Here is a 21,340-nt window from a genome sequence, read left to right as displayed (position 1 = left end):
TGAGAACAGATGTAAAATTGAATAGAGCAGTGTGACATATGTTGCTTTCTACTTAGTAATTAATATGTAAATCAGGAAGAAAATGTAATGTATTAAACTAGCTCTGAAAGAATGAAAGTAAATATAGGAATTGAGCTCCATTAAAGTGAAGTTACAAATTTTGGACTAAAATGAGATGCACTATTTCATATATCTTAAGAAAAGACTAAACAGGATTTGATATCATCACACTATGTGGTTGTTGCTGGGAAACTATTATTATAAGTTCTGACCAGAGTGATCTATGCAAGTATACAAGCAGGTTTTGACAGAAAAAAGTAAACTGACACATAAACGGTACCTTGCACACAGTAGGTGCTCACTGTAATTGCCTCATAAAGTTCTGAAATGAATGAAATGTCAGCTGACTTGCACATCACTGCGGATGGACCCATTTAAAAACGAGGCAACTCAGGAGTTTCCATGCCCTAATTCCAAGCTGTAGTTTTAAACAAAACCCAATGTCTTATGGAGACTGTTTTATCATTTAGGATTTTTCTTAGAACTGGGAGAGAGGGATTTGAAAGCAGAGAGTCTTCCATCTATGGTGGGGAGCAAACAACTAGTTTTATTAATGATGGAAACATTGAAGCAGTGACTAGGCCAGTAAATCTGGCGACTTCATCAGGATGAAGCAAAGGGCTTGCTTAGTAACAGCTTCAAGAAGGTGAGAGCTTAAACCAGAGGCTTTTCCGGAGAAAGACATTTACCATTTAGGCTTCAACTGTCTATCCTTTAGAGTACTGTTTCTCGAAGTGTGGCCCTTTCAAGAAGTCTGTAATGTCAGAGCTATTTACATAACAACACTATTTTTTCACTCTCATTCTCTCACAAGTGTACAAGGAACTTTCCAGAGGCTATATGATGTGTGGTGACAATCATTACTCTGACAGCTAATGGAATATATGAAACAGATTTGAGAATCCAGCTGTCTTCAATTAAGCTAGACATTAGTAGGAGTTTGCAGAAATATAAAACAATACAACTTTTCCTGCTGTTTTGCTTTGAAGTTATTTTTTTATAAAAACATGCTATTTATGTTAACATATAACAGGCTTATTAATGAATACATGAATATTTTTAAAATAACTTAGTCTGAGCCCTGGCTGGTTGGCTCAGTTGGAGCATTGTCCCTACACCACAGGGTTGCAGGGGTTCAATTCCCAATCAGGGCACATACCCAGGTTGCTGGTTCAATCTCCAGTTGGGGTAAGTAAGGGAGGCAACCAATTGATCTTTCACTCTCACATCAATGTTTCTCTTTCTTTCTCTCTCTCTCTCTCTCTCTCTCTCTCTCTCTCAAATATCCTTGGGTAAAGATAAAAAAAAGACAGAAAAAATATCTTAGTCTGAATTTCTAATACAGTAAATATTGATAGATACAATCCACACAATCAAAAACTCTTTGGAGCTCTCAATAATATTTAAGAGTTTAAAGGAGTCATGAAACCAAAAATGTGAGAACTACCACTCTGGAGCCTTTACAGAAATGCATTGGAATTATCTGCTCATTCTTTCCCAACATCTTACAAAATCTAAGAACAGGAAACTATCCCTTTTTCTTCTCAGTATAGCCCCAGCACTAACTATAGTCCTTTGATGTTTGCAAATTAAATTAAATAAACTCTTGCCATATTCATAACACCAAAACTTTAAATTCAAGACAGTATTTGTCTCCCAAAAATAACAGATGAGAAGCTAAACTGACTCTGAAGTTGTTCACCACTTACAGGCTTATTTCTATAGCTAACAGAAACAACACAATGCCATTAATGGCGTGTGGAATTGATTTCATTGCTAGATAATCACCCTAAGTTTATACGGGCCAGTTGTCTGAAGAACTGGAAAAGTAGAAACATAATTGATGTGTTACAGTGGTCAGGTTATAGATTAATATTTCCATTTCAGCTTCATTTGCTGTTGATGTAATGTTGCTTGTGTAATAAACAAACGTATTTGTCCAACAAAGTTCTGGGCTCTTTGGGAAAAAAATAAAAGAACCACTCCTTTGCAGAAATGAAATAACAAAAGGAGAGTAAGGGGCCTAGGATATGGACATTTACCACCAAACTCTCTTCAACAAGCAAGCACATACAGTTCTAATGCAGGGATCTGAATAAGGAAGGGACAGAGATGTTCCAAAAGTCTCGATTCATTCGAGAGGCCAATGTACTTGGAGAACACCAATGGGAAAACCATTTACACCTCATTTTCTTAAATATCCAAAACCAGGCACATGGTAAATATTAGAGCATCGTCTTTAAAAGATGAATAAAATTACTTGGAACAATGCTATAGTATTTTCCCCAGAAGGTATATTTGTTCGTTCTTTTACTTATTCAAAAAATATTCATTTAGTGCCCTCTACAGGTAAGAGCTTTGCAGTAGACACTATAGAATACAAAAATGAATCAGACATGTGCCCTATTCTTAACAAGCTTATATTTTAGTAGGGCTGATTGTAATGTACAAAAATAAGACAAAAGTAGTGAGAATTATAAATTATTATGGGTATGACTGGCATTATAGCATTTAGGCACACTATATGTTTCATATGTGTATTATATGATGCATATTACTAACACTCAATGTCTCTCTCACACACTCAGGAGCTAAAATATATAGTCACACATGTGTGCTGATATGTGTGTGTAAATACAAACTGAAAAGATCCTCAGAATGTATCATTTTAATAAAGAACCAGCATTATAGTTAGTACCAAAGAATATTCAAGATGACAGATGTGATATTTTGAAAAACCAAGGAACTGGTATTGCACATAATAGTGATAAACCACAATAAGTTAACAACAGTTCTAAGCCACAATAGAAACTAAAGAAAAGCTGTAATAAGATACTGCTTTAAGCCAGTTTGGATTTAACTACTTCACATTTGTATCCATAAAACCAGCTTCCACAACCTGTTTTTATTGGACAGGATTCAGTGAATGTTCCTATAATCCTGTGATGTCAGTACTTGAACATGAATATGAGTACTCCAAGACAGTAGTCTTCAATCTGGAGTACACTTACCCCGGAGGGTACACAAAAATTTTCCAGAGGTATAAGCATTGGGGAGCTTTAAGGAACCAATGTCAACGTCTGCAGCTCACACACGTGCTTTCCAAGACTGATCTACCAGAAAAAGTGCTTGTGCTCTGAGTTGTTTCTTTCCAAAAACAGTTGTTTCTGTTGGAAAGAAAATTATCTTATTTAAAAATCTTACCAAATGCATCTTCATGGATTGGAAACACCTCTGTGGCACAAAGGGACAACCCTAGAAAGACATTCCTGAGAGGATCCAATGAGAGAGCAGCTGCAGTTTCAGAACCAACCACTGGATGGAGCAGTGCCTATTACTTAATCTGAGGAAAACTCAGGGAAGTTCCCATACTTCATTTCTTTTATAAATAAACTAGAGGCCTGGTGCATGAAATTCGTGCATGGGGGGGTCCCCTCAGCCCAGCCTGCACCCTCTCCAATCCGGGATCACTGGCTCCTAATTGCTCACCTGCCTGCTGGCCTGATCACCCCTAACCCCCCCACCTCCACTGGCCTGGTCGCCCCTAACTGCCCTCCCCTGCAGGCTTGATCACCCCCAACTGCCCTTTCTTGCAGGCCTGGTCCCTCCCAACTGCCATCTTGTGACGGCCATCTTTGATCACATGGGGCAGCCATCTTGTGGTTGGAGTGATGGTCAATTTGCATATTACTTTTATTATATAAGACTAGAGGCCCAATGCATGAAATCATGCAAGGGGCTCAGCTCTCACAGTCCCGGATTCGTCCAGAAGGTCATCCAGACTGTTGTTCTGCTGTTCAGTCTAATTAGCATATTAGCTCTTTATTATATAGGATATAGGATGGTATTTACACATTTATCTAAGTAGAAAAATGAAGTCAAACTTTTATTGAGCATCTGATTTGACTGACTGGTTTGCCAATAATTATTTTTAGATTATATGGCAGAGGTTAATATATATCTTTTGAAGTATTTAACCTTGAATAAAAAAATCCCAGATGCCAGATTTAAAATGTGTGAAGGGGTACTTAGTTTTTAAAAATTACTTTAGAACCAAGTATTGAAGAGAAATTTTTAAAAATCCAACTTACAATACCAGCAAAAAGGATAAAATTTTTAGGGATAAATTTAACCAAGGAGGTAAGCAATCTATACAATAAAAAACTGTCCGGCATTGATGAAATAAACTGGAGACACAAGTAAATGGAAAGATATTCTGTTCATTAATTTGAAAAATTAACATTAAAATGTCCATATTATAAAAAATGATCTACAGGTTCAATGTAATCCCTATCAAAATTCCAATGGCATTTTTCACATAAATTAAAAAAAGAATACCAAAGCAATTTTGAGAAGGAAGAATGAATCTAGAGGCATCACATGTCCTGATTTTAAACCGCAGAACAAAGCTATAGTAATAAAAATAGTATGGAACTAGAATAAAAACAAATAGATCAATGAAACAGAATAGAAAACCCAGAAATAAACCCATCCATATATAGTCAATTAATTTTCAACAAAGGAGTCAAGAATATACAACGGGGAAAGGACAGTCTCTTCAATAAATGTGCTGGAAAAACTAGACATTCACATGCAAAAGAGAGAAACTGGACTTACATCATAAATATGTAAGATGAAGCTATCTTACATTACACACAAAAATCAACTCAAAATGGATTGAGGATTTTAAACTAAGACCTGAAACTATAAAACTCACAGAAGAAAACACTGTCTTCCAATGATTTTTGGAATTCATACCAAAAGCAAAGGCAAAAAAACCCACACAAATTAAACAACCGAGACTACACCAAAGTAAAAGCTTCTGCACAGCAAAGGAAACCATCGACAAAATAAAAAGGTAACCTATGAAATGGGAGAACATATTTCCAAACCACATATTTCATAAGGAGTTAATATCCAAAATATACAAGGAACTCACACAACTCAATAGCAAAAAAACAAATAACCCAATGAAAAATGGGCAAAGGACCTAAATAGACATTTTCCCAAAGACATAAAAATGGCCAGCAGGTACATGGAAAGGTACTCAACATCATTAATCATCATGGAAATGTAAATCAAAACCACAATGAGTTAGCAATCACACCTGTTGAAATGTCTATTATCAAAAAGAGATAATAAATGCTAGCAAAGATGTAGAGACAAGGGCATTCTTGTCCACTGTTGGTGGGAATATAAACTGGTACAATCAATATGGAAAACAGTATGGTAGTTCCTCAATAGAACCACCAAATGACCTAGCAACCCCACTTCTGGCTATATATCCAAAGGAAATGAAATCACTGTCTTCAAGAGATATCTGTACTTCCCCTGTTCACCATTATTCACTATAGCCAAGATAAGGAAACAACTTAAGTGTTCAACAACAGATGAATGGATAAAGAAAATGTGATTTCATATATATATATATATATATATATATATATACACACACACATATATATATATATACATACACACACACACACACACATACTAGTATATATACTACTATATATATATAGTAATATTATTCAGCCATTTAAAAAAATCTTGATATTTGCAACAACGTGGATGAAACTGGAGGGCATTATGCTAAGTGAAGTAAGCCAGGCAGAGAAAGACAGGTATGTACTGCATATCACTTATACGTGAAACCTAAAAAAAACTTTTAACTCATAGAAACAGAGTAGAATGGTGGCTGTCAGGGGCTAGGGGGGTGGAGTGGCGGAAATAGCATGAGGCTGGTAAAAGGGTACAGGTATAAGATGAATCAAGTATGAGGATCTAATGTGTGGCATGTGACCACAGTTGACAGTACTGTGTGCTATAAATGAAAGTGATTAAGAGAGTAGAACTTAAGTGTTCTCATATACACACAAAAAGGTGAATATGTGAGGTGATGGATGTGTTAATTTGGTGGGAATCCTTTCACAATTTATATGTATGTCAACTGGTAATGTTGTATACTTTAAATATCTTATAAATTTATTTTTTCAATCATACTCCTATAAGCTAAATTTAAAAAGTAGATAATGTGTTAAAGAGAAGTGCCGCAATTACTCTTCTAGTCATACATAATAAAATAATTATTTTATGAGAGGTAAGAAACACATTTGAAAACCACTGCTCTATGAGATATGAACTAAAAAGAACGCAAGCACAATGATGAGAATTTTTTGTTATGTTGACAGTTTTTCTAATACAGAAAGTGTTCCTTGAAAAAGACACTTTGTATCTGGACTAGGTCCCTGCAATAGTTTTTGTTCTTTGTTGGAGGCAAAGTAGTATGCAGAAACAGCACAGCTTTGCCCTTCCTGACCTTTTTGACCCTAAATTTTCATAGCTGTAAAATAGAGATAATAATCCCAAGCCATATAAGCTTACCATGAGATTTAGAACCAATAAATGTACTGATTTAGTTCACTGCTTGGCAACACATCACTGACACTAAATAAAAAATGGAAGTTATTATATGGTCTCCAAATTTTAGTCTTTGGTCTTTGTGAGAAAAATCACAAATTGGACCTAAAATTATTTACTGCCTTTTTTAGGTGAAAATGTAGCTACTGAACAACCATCTATGCTGTGCATTATTCAGTCATTTTTCCAGTAATGCGAACAGACGTTAGCTCATTTAGTCATGATGTTCTCTGTGAAAAAATGGATGGCCTTGTAGGTCAGGAATATAGGCAGTGTCCACACAATGGGGTACAATCCTATATAATAAAAGGGTAATATGCAAATCGATAGAACGGCAGAATGACCGGTCGCTATGACGCGCACTGACCACTAGGGGGCAGATGCTCAATGCAGGAGCTGCCCCCTGGTGGTCAGTGCACTCCCACAGGGGGAGCGCTGCTCAGGCTGGTGAGCGCAGCAGTGGTGGCAGGAGCCTCTCTTGCCTCCGCAGCAGCACTAAGGATGTCCGACTGTGGCTTAGGCCCGCTCCCTGTGAGGAGCAGACCTAACCTGTCAGTCGGACATCCCCTGAGGGCTCCCATACTGCTAAAGGGTGCAGGCTGGGCTGAGGGACCACCTCGCCAATGCACGATTTTCATGTACCGGGCCTCTAGTCAATAATGAACAACTGGCTAAGTTAATATTCAGCCAGAATACCATTTCCAGAAAATAAACATGTAAACAGTAAACCAGGGGTGGGGAACCTTTTTTCTGTCAAGGGCCATTTGGATATTATAACATCATTTGTGGGCCATGCAAAATTATCAACTTAAAAATGAGCCTGCTGTATTTGGTCAAACATTTAATTAACTCACCCCAAATGCCTTGGCAGGGCCAGACCAAATAATTTTGTGGGCCTTATATGGCCTGTGGACTGGACTTTCCCCACTCCTGCAGTAGTCTTGCTATCCATAGTCAATCCTAGCATTATCACCTGGTAGCTTGCTATAATGCAAAATTTGAGGCCCATCGCTACCTACTGAATTGGAATCTGCAATTTAACAAGGTTCCCAGGTGATTCAAATGCACCTTAATCTGTGAGAAGCACTGCGTAAAGAATAGGCCCTTCACAGAGAAGATACAATCACCAGGTGTATATGTAATTCAGGTGGGAACTTTCTGTTGCATCTGTTTAATTAAAACTGAGTAAGGCAGGACCATGGAAAGTGTAACTTCTAATGACAGACTGACACACACACACACACACACACACACACACACACACACACCCTAAATCAGTGGTTCTCAGCTGGGAACCAATGCCTCCTTACCCCTGGCTCCCTACCCCAAGACATTGGGCAATGTCTGAAGATATTTTTGGTTGCCACAACTGGACTGCTAATGGCATCTAGTGAGTAGAGTCTAGGGCTGCTGCTCAAACATCTTATAATATACAGGACAGTCCCCAAGGAATCATTTGGCCCCAAATCTCAATAGTGCTGAGGTATGAGAAACACTAGCACAAATTATACAAACACCCCTGCATAAAGGCATATTAGTGGGAACTATTCATGGAAAAGGGAGCAATAATTGACTACACAGCTCTGAAGGAATGAATGTCATATGTGGACATTCTGCATCTAGGGTCTAATACTGCTTTCAAGATTATGAGTACCCTGTTTAAAAGCTCTGAAAATCACTTATCTGCTTTTGCTAGCAAACCCAGAGTCAACAATAACCTATATTAGCATATAAAGTCAGTCAGCATCAATGCCTAAAACCTTAACATGCAAAAAAAAAAAAGGAGATAGAAAACTTACTGTTTGGGTTAAAACCCAATCCTACTGAAGAAGGAAGTGGACTTCGACCCTCAACTCCACACCCTCCTTACCCAAAAGACATCAGTAGTCTATACCTTCATTGTCCATAACCCCTTGTCTGCAATTTCAAAAATCTAAAGACTATACAAAGTTTTTGCTAAATTGTGGCAGCAAAGCTTCTTGTCTGAACTTATTTAGATACTAGAGGCCCTGTGCAAGAATTCGTGCACAGGTGGGGTCCCTTGGCCTGGCCTGTGATCGGGGCTGATTGGGTCTGTGGGAGGTTGGCCTGGGGCGGGGGGGGGGGGGGGGGGGGGCGCGCCGGAGGTTGGCCAGTGGCGGGTAGGGGCTGCGGGAGGTTGGCTGGCTGGCCCAAGTGGGGCCATTGGGGCAAGCCAACCAGGGGGAAGGGCCATGGGAGGTTAGCTGTGGCATCGCACTGACCATCAGGGGGCAGCTTCTGCATTGAGCTTCTGCCCGCTGATGGTCAGTGCGCGTCATAGTGACCGGTTGACCTGTTGTTCGGTCACTTAGTCTTTTATATATATAGACTAGAGGCCCATCCATGTACTAGTGGGGTCCCTTGGCCTGCCCTGCGGGGATCAGTGGACCTCCGCGCCACCGCAGCCCGGCCTTACCTGCCAGCTTGTTGGGCTCCAGCCCACTATCAGTGTCGATCCCGCACAGCAAGAAGTAGTGTGTGAAGCGGCAGGCAGCTGAGGAAGAGCCTGAGCCTGGGCTGGGCGCCGCTCCCACTTATCCCAGCCCCGCTGCCACCACTGCTCAGGCGTGCAGGGGGAGTGTCCCAGGAAAGGCTCGTGCCACGGCAGCTGTGCTCGCCAGCCATCAGCATGGCATCTAGCGCCCATCTGTCAGCTGAGCAGCACTGACCACCAGGGGGCAGCTCCTGAGCTGATGGTAGATGCTCCTTACTACCTTTCTAAAATTTGAAAACTTTAGTATTTTGAAAACATTTGGCTTCAAAAGTTTTGGACAATGATTGTGGACCTTAAATGACTAAATGACTAAATTAGTTAACACTCAGCAAATATTTGCTGAAAGCATTCATCTATATATATTTGAAAGACAAAAAAATACTCCTTGTCAAATATGTGTGTATATGTGTATACACACACAGGGAGACACTTATATATTCATGCACATACACATAGATATCCCTGCATTAGTAATTAGAAGTGTGACAATTAGCTTCCTTGTTTAGGACACTGCATACAACAGGCAAGGCTTGCAGCTTCAAATTCTATAAAGACAAGGTAAGTTTGCAAAGAAACACTTCTTTTCTCCAAGACCGTAAACTAACTTCACAGTTCAACCTTCAAATGCTCCTGGATATAAAGCAAGAAATAGTGGATGATTTAGGGTAAGCCCATTCACCATATCAGAATAAGTGCTAATTCCAATACTAGTAGCATAACTAGTTTGTTTGTTTGTCTCTCTCTCTCCATCAGTCTCTCTCTCATACATATACACAATCCCACAATGTATAATAGCATTACAAGCACCTGACTGGTTCTGAAAGGTTTACATCACTGGTTGCCTATCCTAAATGATGTCTGGGGATATAACTCTTTCTGCGTATAAACTCCTATTTCTGTCCAGGACACGCTTAACCTGCTTAACCAACTAACTTGTTTACTGTCATATGGACTAGCCCAGGGAAATACTAGTAGCAGATGGTTAGGAAGAAAGTAGTAGGAAAACGCTGGGAGCAAATGTATTCAAATCAACATTTTTATTGCCTACCTTGTAAGATGGGGCTTGGGAATAGCCAATTTCCAGAAACCATAAAAAGATACATGAGTTTGCACCATGCGGGAAAACATGCATCATGCTTGCTGCTGAAAATCCTGGAAACATTTTTAACTTCTTCAAAATCCTTTTTGCCTGCCATGGCACTGCCAAGATTCACTAATTGCCATTCAATATTAATGGCCTTTTCATTACACTGGTAAACAATCTTCCCTCCTTTATATCCTAAGGAAACACACCTCCTTCTCATGAAAATAAAATAGCATATGTATTATTTAATAAGTTGAAAAGAAATCTTGAAAAGTTTTTTTTTAATTGTTCTCTAATAAAACTCTAAGAAATGTGATGTAGAAGTTATCCTCAGCACACTGTTTAACATGATTCCAATGCTAAGGCAGGAGGAAGAAACACTTTGCCAAAGTCTCTAACTATTTCACCACCAAAGCGATTTACCCATGGGTTCTGCCACTGGGGTTGTGAAATCCCAGGACCATTCAGGAAGGAGCCGCCATGTTTCTCTTCTCAGGCTCCCAGGTGTCTCAAGCAGGGAGAGGGACAGGGCTGAAAGCCACGCCAAGTCTCTTGCCAAGACTGTGGATGAGATCATCAGCCCCACCCCAGCATCCAGCCCAGCTTCTTCAGAATTTCACAGGCCACAGCCCTTGACCCAGCCTCCTGTCAGATTCCCAAAACAGGAAAAACTAAAAGTGGATCCTCCCCACAAAAAAAGCTTGGGAATTCTTACATTATATAATTATTTTAAACATGTTCCTCTTATGTAGGGTAATTACAGTTAGGATCTCAAAAAAAACCTCTTATTTCCAAGAAGCCTATCCCAAATTAGTTTAAATGTCCTCTCAGATCCTTAAACAACTTTCAAAAAAAAGGTTCTCTGGCAAGGATTAAAGACATGCATTGAATAATTAACTCATTCTTTTTTTTAAAAATATATTTTATTGATTTTTTTACAGAGAGGAAGGGAGAGGGATAGAAAGCTAGAAACATCGATCAGCTGCCTCCTGCACACCCCCTACTGGGGATGTGCCCGCAACCAAGGTACATGCCCTTGACCGGAATCGAACCTGGGACCTTTCAGTCTGCAGGCCGACGCTCTATCCACTGAGCAAAACCGGTTTCGGCAACTCATTCTTAATAGAAAAGATATATTAAAGTATTATGTGCCCTGGCTGGGTAACTAAGCTGGTTAGAGTGTTGTCCTGATTCGCTAAGGTTGTGGGTTTGATCCCTGGTCAGTGCACATACAAGAATCAACCAATGAATGCATAAATAAGTGGAACAACAAATCTCTCTCTCCACTAGTAAAAATCAATAAATAAAAATAAAATTAAAGTGTTATGCACTCTTCATGCTTGACCAGAAAACAAATATTTATAACTTTTCATCCATGACAAGTATTTTAGTTCAATTCTTCGGGGATCCTATTCTATTTTAGCTTCTGTATAACAATACTTCAAAGCTATAATTACACCCTCTATAATCAGCCCATTGCCGTGTAATTAAGAGTGCCACAAATTTAAAACTGTGACCTTACTACTGAGGAAAACAGTGTTTGGAAGAGATAGTTTATTTCATGTAAAACGCCCTCCTGTTATGCCAACACATTTAAAATGTTTAAAAAAATATAATCATTTTTAAGAGAGGATCATTATGTTCCTGATAATAGAGTTTTTCCTCTACCATTTCTAGTATCTAAATCTCATCAACAAGCTCTTTCCTATTGAACCCTGTGCTCTTGCCATGTTATAAAAACTCAACCTTTCAGATGCCTCTTATTTCCCCCTCATTCAACTACCATCCACTATAGGGACAAAGATATATGTGAAGTGATTTCTGGCAGTGTCATGCTAGTGTAAACAGAGTTTTAATTGGCAGAGAGGTCCATCAGTGAATAAAATTATATCTTAACTACAAATCAGGAAGTTGAGCACCAGACATTAATGTACATGTATTGTAATGGTTCAAGCAAACCATTTGATAAATATAATAACCACATTAATAAAAAAAGAACAGTAATAATGAACACTTATCAAATGCTTACTATGTGCGAGCACTATACCAATCTTAAGACAAATTACCTCATTTAATTTTCAAATGATCCCTGAGATAATACGATTGCCTCCAGTTTTCATATGAGGAAACTGAAGCTCAGAGATGTTAAATTACTGTCCAGATTAATCAGCTGTGAGAGGAGGGCCAGTATTGAAGCCAGGTCCAACTGAATCCCAAACTTGTGCCTGTTTGCATCGCCTTCAGGTGAGACTAAGAGGAAGCTGAGAAGTAGTTTATAAGGGACTAGAGGCCCGATGCATGAAATTTGTGCAAGAGTAGGCCTTCCTTCCCTCGGCTGCTGGCACTGGCTTCCCTCTGGCACGGCTTCCCTCTGGCACCCAGGAACCGGGCTTCCCTCCAGCCACCGGCAGGCACCCAGGACCCGGACTTCCCTCGAAGCCCTGGCTTCGTCCGGAAGGATGTCCGGTCTAATTAGCATATTATGCTTTTATTATTATAGATTGTAAACTACACATGCAATTTAACCCAAATATTCTTGCCCTTACTCTTCCAACAAGGCTCCTGGTGAACTGCAACTGTTACCAGTCAATGAAGGGTAGGGGAGTTGGGGTCAGTGAAAGCAGAAAAGCAAGATGACTATCAAGATTCTCCATGCCCATCAAATTCAGGAATTCCTTTCTGTATTCTGTAAGAGATAATGCATCTTTCTAAATTCCATAAACGTTTAATCAGAGCTGATAAGGTTACTAAGGCACCAATCACAAAATCCAATGCACTCTTGTGTTTTTCAGATTAAAGAAGCTGATTGACCAAGAAACAGAATCCCAGGAGAAAAAGGAGCAAGAAAAGGAGAAGAGGGTCACCGCCCTGAAAGAGGAGTTGACCAAACTGAAGTCTTTTGCTTTGATGGTGGTAGATGAACAACAAAGGCTGACAGCACAGCTTGCCCTTCAAAGACAAAAAATCCGAGACCTAACCACAAGTACGAAGGAAACACATGCTAAACTAGCCCTTGCTGAAGCCAGAGTTCAGGAAGAAGAGCAGAAGGCAACCAGACTAGAGAAAGAACTGCAAACACAGACCACAAAGTTTCACCAGAACCAAGAAACAATTATGGCGAAGCTCACCAATGAGGACAGCCAAAATCGCCAGCTTCGCCAAAAGCTGGCAGCACTCAGCCGGCAAATTGATGAGTTAGAAGAAACAAACAGATCTTTACGAAAAGCAGAAGAGGAGCTCCAAGATATAAAAGAAAAAATCAACAAGGGAGAATATGGAAACTCTGGTATCTTGGCCGAGGTAGAGGAGCTCAGGAAACGAGTGCTAGAAATGGAAGGGAAGGATGAAGAGCTCATAAAAATGGAGGAGCAGTGCAGAGATCTCAATAAGAGGCTTGAAAAGGAAACATCACAGAGTAAAGACTTTAAACTCGAGGTTGAAAAACTCAATAAAAGGATTATGGCTCTGGAAAAATTAGAAGATGCTTTCAACAAAAGCAAACAAGAATGTTACTCTCTGAAATGCAACTTAGAAAAAGAAAGGATGACCACAAAGCAGTTGTCTCAAGAACTGGAGAGTTTAAAAGTAAGGATCAAAGAGCTAGAAGCCATTGAAAATCGGCTGGAAAAGACAGAATTCACCCTAAAAGAAGATTTAACTAAACTGAAAACATTAACTGTAATGCTAGTAGATGAGCGGAAAACAATGAGTGAAAAATTAAAGCAAACTGAAGATAAGTTACAAGCTGCTGCTTCTCAGCTTCAAGTGGAGCAAAATAAAGTGACAACAGTTACTGAGAAGTTAATTGAGGAAACTAAAAGGGCACTGAAGTCCAAAACTGATGTGGAAGAAAAAATGTACAGTATAACCAAGGAGAGAGATGATTTAAAAAACAAATTGAAAGCAGAAGAAGAGAAGGGAAATGATCTCCTGTCCAAAGTTAATTTATTGAAAAATAGGCTTCAATCATTGGAAGCAGTTGAGAAAGATTTCCTAAAAAACAATTTAAATCAAGATTCTAGTAAGTCCACAACAACATTACACCAAGAAAACAATAAGATTAAAGAGCTCTCTCAAGAAGTAGAAAAACTGAGATTGAAGTTAAAGGATATGAAAGCCATTGAGGATGACCTCATGAAAACAGAAGACGAATATGAGACTCTGGAACGAAGGTATGCTAATGAAAGAGACAAAGCTCAATTTTTATCTGAAGAGCTGGAACATGTTAAAATGGAACTTGCCAAGTACCAGTTGGTAGAAAAGACAGAGTCTAGCCATGAACAGTGGCTTTTCAAAAGGCTTCAAGAAGAAGAAGCTAAATCAGGGCACCTCTCAAGAGAAGTGGAGGCACTGAAAGAGAAAATTCATGAATACATGGCAACTGAGGACCTGATATGTCACCTCCAGGGAGACCATTCAGTCTTGCAAAAGAAACTCAATCAACAAGAAAACAGGAACAGAGATTTAGGAAGAGAGATTGAAAACCTCACTAAAGAGTTAGAGAGGTACCGGCATTTCAGTAAGAGTCTACGGCCTAGTCTCAATGGAAGAAAAATCTCTGACCCTCAAGTGTTTTCTAAAGAAGTTCAAACAGAAGCAGCAGACAATGAGCCGCCTGATTACAAGAGTCTCATTTCTCTGGAACGGGCAGTCATCAATGGTCAGTTTTATGAGGAGAGTGAGGACCAGGAAGAGGATCCGAATGAGGAGGAATCTGTGCTGTCCTTCAAGTGCAACTCATCTACTCCCTGTCCTATTAACAGGAAGCTATGGATTCCTTGGATGAAATCCAAGGAGGGCCATCCTCAGAATGGAAAAATACAAACTAAATCCAATGGCAACTTTGTACAAACTGGAGATCTAGTCCTAAGCCACACACCTGGGCAGCCACTTCATATAAAGGTTACTCCAGACCATATCCAAAACACAGCCACTCTTGAAATCACAAGTCCAACCACAGAGAGTCCTCACTCTTACACAAGCACTGCAGTGATACCAAACTGTGGCACCCCAAAGCAAAGGATAACCATCCTCCAGAACGCCTCCATAACACCAGTGAAATCCAAAACCTCTGCCGAAGGCCTCATGAATTTAGAGCAAGGCATGTCCCCAATTACCATGGCAGCCTTTGCCAGAGCACAGACCCCAGAGTCTTGTGGTTCCATAACTCCAGAAAGGACAATGTCACCTATTCAGGTTTTGGCTGTGACTGGTTCAGCGAGCTCTCCTGAGCAGGGACGCTCCCCAGAGCCACTAGAAATCAGTGCCAAGCACGCGATTTTCAGAGTCTCTCCAGACAGGCAGTCATCATGGCAGTTTCAACGTTCAAACAGTAATAGTTCAAGTGTGATAACTACTGAGGATAATAAAATCCACATTCACTTAGGAAGTCCTTACATGCAAGCTGTAGCCAGCCCCGTGAGACCTGCCAGCCCTTCAACACCACCGCAGGATAACCGAACTCAAGGCATAACTAATGGGGCACTAAACAAAACAACCAATAAAGTCACCAGCAGTATTACTATCACACCAACAGCCACACCTCTTCCTCGACAATCACAAATTACAGTAAGTAATATATATAACTGACCCTCATCCAGTCTATACTGATTATTGCAAGGAACTCAGTCCTCTTTAATTATCCCTCCACATCCCCCAAAGACTGACTGAACTTGTACTTTGGGAAGGTTTGTGCATGAACTATTCAACAGTACCCGAAACTAACTGTTGCCTGCATAATCATATCAAGTGTGCACTTACTGTATATCTTTTCATTTACATACCTGTATGAAAAACATTTAGTCTGCACTTGTATAAATACATCTTTATGTATTTCATTTTCCATAACTCACATTAATTTGATTGCAACTTGTCTTGGTGAAATACCTTAACATTATAAAACAGTAAATAATTTGTTATTTTTACCACTGCTTGCTGAATTTTCTTTTGGTCATTTTGTGTTATATTTTTGCATGTACAGTAGAATTTTATTTCCTGTTCATAATGTCTATTAATTCTTCCTTAAAAGAAAAAAAAAAGAGCAGAGAACTTACTTCTCACTTACAGTCAACTTTTGATCGCATATAAAGGCAGAGAAAGTGGTTTAAATAAATAAAACTTTATGATTTCAACATGAACTATAAGATCTCTCAGGAGCAAACTTAACTACGTGTTGGAGATATCTCTCAATATCTTTGGTGCTCAGCACAATGCTTCACACATATTAGGAACTTAGGAACTTAATGTACTGATAATAACTGAATAAAATAATTTGCTTTTGTGAGCAAATGAGCTGATGGTGAAAGTAAAAAACTTTGAAATGTGATAGGAAGCCAGAAAAAGTACATTTGGAAATACAAGTAATAAAAGTTACCTTGACAATCAAGAGTTGACTGTATTTCTACAATAGATGAAAATCTCCATAAAACATATATGTCTACACTCAAACCTAGACCTGGCCACTAGGACAAGTACTCTTGAATATGGTTTCAAAGCAAAAATGTCATTTTTGTTCCTTTTCCCTATTTGGTTCCTCAAATCATTTGGATTACTTAAGGTAGGTGCTTCCTACCTTACTTTTAAATGGCTGCCTTTAGAAGCTTACAACTTAACCATGTGTTGTTGTTTTAACTTTTTAACAAGCAAATAAAAGCCAAACACAAGTTATAGAAAAGGCATGTTTAAAAAAGACCTTAGAGTATGTTGAGAGAAGTTTCCTCTGTGATTATTGTTATGCCATTTATAAGGTAGGTGAGACAGCCTAAAAATTCTGGTATCTGGCTCATGGGATTCTCCGAGCTTAATCCATACTTCTATATCAGAGAACAGCAGCTTTCAGAGGAAGATTTTAAATTACAAATCAGGTTCCCCAGTCACCTTCCAAAAAATAATTTTAGACAAAGTAGCTCATTGCCATTTTCCCTTTCCAACCTTGTAACTGTTGATTTAGTTTGGTTAATTTTATTGCTAGTTATTGATTTTAAACACAATTCATTTGGACACATTTAGGCAAACTGTAAAGATCTTTAGAAGTTAAAGAAGTATTTCACAATTATCCTCCTTTTCCCTGCCAAATCAATTTCATGATAGCCAAGCGAGGATTTGTTGACAGAAACACTTCCATGGTGATGAACTACAACACCAATGCTGTGGGCTTGCATCATCATTAAATAAATTTGGATGAAAGTTTAGACTGGTGATGAATGAGAAAGCTTCTGTTTAAACACATGTATCTTGGGAATCAGCAGTGACCAAACTGTATTACAAAATACATGATGGCCTAAATGTTTTTCAAAACTATTTTTATTTTTAAGTCACCTTAGGGTAAAACTTTAGAAGGAACCTGCATACTTCATTTTACAAAGTATTTCAAAGTAGACATTGATAATGCTGCTGCGTAAGATGTTTTTCTAGATAAAAATCAAGAGAGAATACTAGTAACATTTTGAAGGGTACTGATCATAAAATTATGAACGGAAACTAGAAAGAATTAAAGGACATGGTCTTTACAGTGCTTCCCAACCTTTGTCACATAACGGCACAAACAGAACACGTTTCCATGACACTGGGGGGAAATGGATGAAGAGGCAGAGATGATCAGCCCCGGACTCGTCACCCCAAGGTTCTCCTGGCTGCCCCAAATGCTGAAGGGAAAATTCACTCTTGGCATACCTACAACTAAGACAGTTTGAGGATCTCTGGCTATTTATTAGTCCATTCATTTTGTAAGGATTCAATTTTTTGTATTATGTGAGCCAGAGCAATTCTCTACAATAAAGTTAACACTATATGTCCTGAGCTCCATAATTATAGTGCACAGATTCTCATTTTATTATCTGTTCCAGATATTAACTATAAGCAGGCTTCCCAAGTGATTAACATTATTGGATTTATTGAACTTTCAAAGAGTCAAACCTCTTGTAGAGATTCCTCTACTGGGAGGATTACTTGGGTATAATAATTCATATTAGCATCAAACTTTAGGAGCACTGTTAAGATTAATAACATATAGAGATTATTAAAAGTAATAATAATTAAAGTTTATTATAAACACAGCAGCATTTCTAAGAATCTTCCCATTTCTATAAAATCATACCTAAAATGACATTCTAGAGTTTTAGCCTTTCATTTAAAAAACTAGAGGCCCGGTGCATGAAATTCATGCATGGGGGGGGGGTGTCCCTCAGCCCAGCCTGCACCCTCTTCAATCTGGGACCCCTCTCACAATCCAGGACTTCTGGCTCCCAACTGCTCGCCTGCCTGCCTTCCTGATTGCCCCTAACCGCTTCTGCCTGCCAACCTGATCACCCCCTAACCACTCCCCTACCAGCCTGATTGATGCCTAACCGCTCCCCTGCCAGCCTGTTTGCCCCTAACTGCTCTCCCCTGCAGGCCTGGGTCCCTCCCAACTGCCCTTCCCTGCAGGCCTGGTCGCCCCCAAATTTCCTCCTCTGCCGGCTTGGTCACCCCTAACTGCCCTCCCCTGCAGGCTTGATCGCCCCCAACTGCCCTCCCTTGCAGTCCTAGTCCCTCCCAACTGCCCTCCCCTGCTGGCCTGATCGCCCACAACTGCCCTCCCTTGCAGGCCTAGTCCCTCCCAACTGCCCTCCCCTGCTGGCCATCTTGTGGCAGCCATCTTGTGTCCACATGGGGGCAGCCATCTTGTGTGTTGGAGTGATGGTCAATCTGCATATTACTTTTAATAGATAGGATAATTTTTTATATCTGCGTGTGTGTGTGTGTGTGTGTGTGTGTGTGGTTACAGAGCTTTCTTTTTCATCCACATACTAGTACAATCACAGAAGAACCTTGAAAACTAGGATGGAGAAAGTAACACTAAAAAATATTTGTATGAGATATGTAAGGATGGAGGGTTATATTCTTGGGGAAAAGAATGCCCAGGAGAGAATAAGAAAAGATACACTGCTTTTATATACATCTGAAAAAATACCATCTTCCTTTCATTGGTCAAAACCCCAGCTTCAGAACCAAGTTTCATTTTTCTTGCCCCTCCCCTCAGCTCTCTAACTTTTTGAGCTGTGTCATCACAGATTTGAATGATTTTACCACATTCTTCTTTCCATTTAAGAGCAATGGCAAAACTTTCCCCTCAAGGATGCACTGCTCTTTGGGGGCACTGGTGAAAATAAAATCAGCACCCCTGCTAGAAGGAAAATGTGTATTTCCCATAGTTGGATATTTACATATAGAGGAGTCTCTCTATACTTATTCAAGATGATGATGGGATTCCATAAATTCCACTCAGAAGGTCTCTGCAATTCACAATGCCAAGACGTTTTCTGTGGGGTCTTTATGACATCCAAAGGTTAATTTTACCCGTAGCTTGCACTGTGAGGAGGTCATGAAAGGGATATTTAATTAAAAATTTTTAAACTTATATCCTAAGAATTCTATCATTTTTACTGATTGAAGAATAATTCCACACAAAAACAAGTAGCTTTGATTCTGAATCTTTATAAAGCCAGTGTCCTTTGAAACTTGTTAAACAAAGATCTTTAAATTAACAACATTCTAGTTCCCCTAAACCTTGCTTTCTATTAAGTGTTTTCCTCCAAAATAATCATTTTGCTTTCGAATCCTAAGAGAAAAGATAATCAGGCAACAATGCCCAAAATATTAAGATCAGCGTTTCTCTAAATAAAATCCAAGAGAATCCTGGATCCCATCCAGAGCTATCAAATCAGAATATTTGAGGATAGAGGCCCAGGAAGCCTCATTTTTAAAAAGCTCTTCTGCTGATTAGTATGTACCCTAAAGTAGGTATTCCATTGTTTTACAAATTCCTATATTGATAAACATTAGTAAATGTGTTCTGACTAGTCTCACTCTAGCAGAAAGAATTACACCTGGAAGTGTGACTATTCTGCCCTCTAGTGGCCTGTCCTCACGTTTACTTTTTATTCAAAAGAAATGCTCAATTTAAAAAAAACCAAAAACACAAAAAACAAAAATCATTACCATTTTATTGGGTGGGAAGGTTCCCAGTTTTATAACTGTACAAAGCATAGATGCCTGAATCTTTAGCTGAGCAGTAGCACACTGTCTGACACCTCCAAGTCTATTTCTTTCTCAGATCCCAGACCTTCAACATAAGCCTACAGCATTTCTTGGGAATGGTCCAGAACACACATTAAAGAGAGCAGTTTGGATGAACCAAAACAAAGGACTCCATTCACCTCAGGCCACAGTGAGCAAATGAAGAAAGAGCAAGAAAAACAAGTAGTTCATTAGTTTCCAAACCTTAAACTTCTTAAAAATTCATTTTCATTTACATTACACTCCAAGTCCTTTCCAATTGATGGACCCTTTTACTCTTGAAGCTCAGTAAAGAAGGATAAAGTTTTTGTGCAGTCAAATATATCAGAGCAGAATCCCCCAAAGGCAACACTGTAGGTAGGATAAGGAATCCTTAGAGAGTCCAGCAAATTAACTGGCCAACACTTCTGAGTAACTTATAATTCGATAATGAATTAACACTGTTTATATGGCAGCACATACAAATCTGTCAACTTTCCATCAGGACACAAAGTTTTACACTTAAAATGGTGCCATAAAAATGTACTCTGACATCACAATCAGCTACCCTAGCGATAGGATAATCCTCCTTACTTGTGCCTTCATTTCCAAATATCACTTGTTCTTCACAAAATTATTGTTCAAGAGAGATCAAATTTATCTGATTATTTGAGACAATTTTTTGAAAGCCTAAAATTAGTTATATGTTAGTGAGTTCTTCCCCCCTCCATCTCATAACCAAATGGTTCTGTATATTTAAATTTTTGTCTTATTTTTTTCAATTACAGTGTGCCTCAATGTTATTTTGTTTTAGTTTCAGCAGCGTAGTGGTTAGACAATAACATACTTTACAACGTGTTTCTCCCGATATTTCCAGTACCCACCTGGCACCACACATAGTTATTACATTATTGACTATATTTCCTATGCTATACTTTATATCCCCATGACTTTTGTAACTACCAATCTGTACTTCTCCTGTATATTTTTTAAGATTACCTAAGATAACCTTTTTCTTTTTCTTTGTTTGCCTCAGAGTTTTGTTTTGTAAAGTTCTGCTTTTACGGTTGGATAACTAACCATGTATATAGAGATCCTGTAGACCTACAAAGGCTGCCTCACTGCCTGCCGTTCCTCGGGCCGCTGCAAAGGTGGGTGGGCTCACTAACTGATGTAACGTTCACGTATCTCAGTGACATACACAGTGTCTCAGCACACAGTCT

General features: G+C 39.1%; 2 protein-coding genes across 2 annotated transcripts in view; one reads left to right on the top strand and one right to left on the bottom strand.

The window, feature by feature from the left end:
- CMSS1 (cms1 ribosomal small subunit homolog) overlaps positions 1-21,340 on the bottom strand; it is a 402,242-nt gene that overhangs the window by 357,751 nt on the left and 23,151 nt on the right. The gene's annotated exons all lie outside the window — the stretch shown is intronic.
- The window catches only part of FILIP1L (filamin A interacting protein 1 like), a 53,953-nt gene that overhangs the window by 16,763 nt on the left and 15,850 nt on the right, over positions 1-21,340 (top strand). Inside the window, exon 2 of the mRNA XM_079767143.1 lies at positions 12,875-15,650. Coding sequence (XP_079623269.1) covers positions 12,990-15,650 — 2,661 coding nt within the window. The 5' untranslated portion in view covers positions 12,875-12,989. The remainder of the gene's footprint in view (positions 1-12,874; positions 15,651-21,340) is intronic.

This window comes from Cnephaeus nilssonii, assembly GCF_951640355.1.
Source record: "Cnephaeus nilssonii genome assembly, chromosome: 3".
In the NCBI taxonomy this organism is placed as follows: Eukaryota; Metazoa; Chordata; class Mammalia; order Chiroptera; family Vespertilionidae; genus Cnephaeus; species Cnephaeus nilssonii.
Note: the sequence above shows the minus strand (reverse complement) of the source record. Positions and strands in the feature narration are given on the sequence as shown.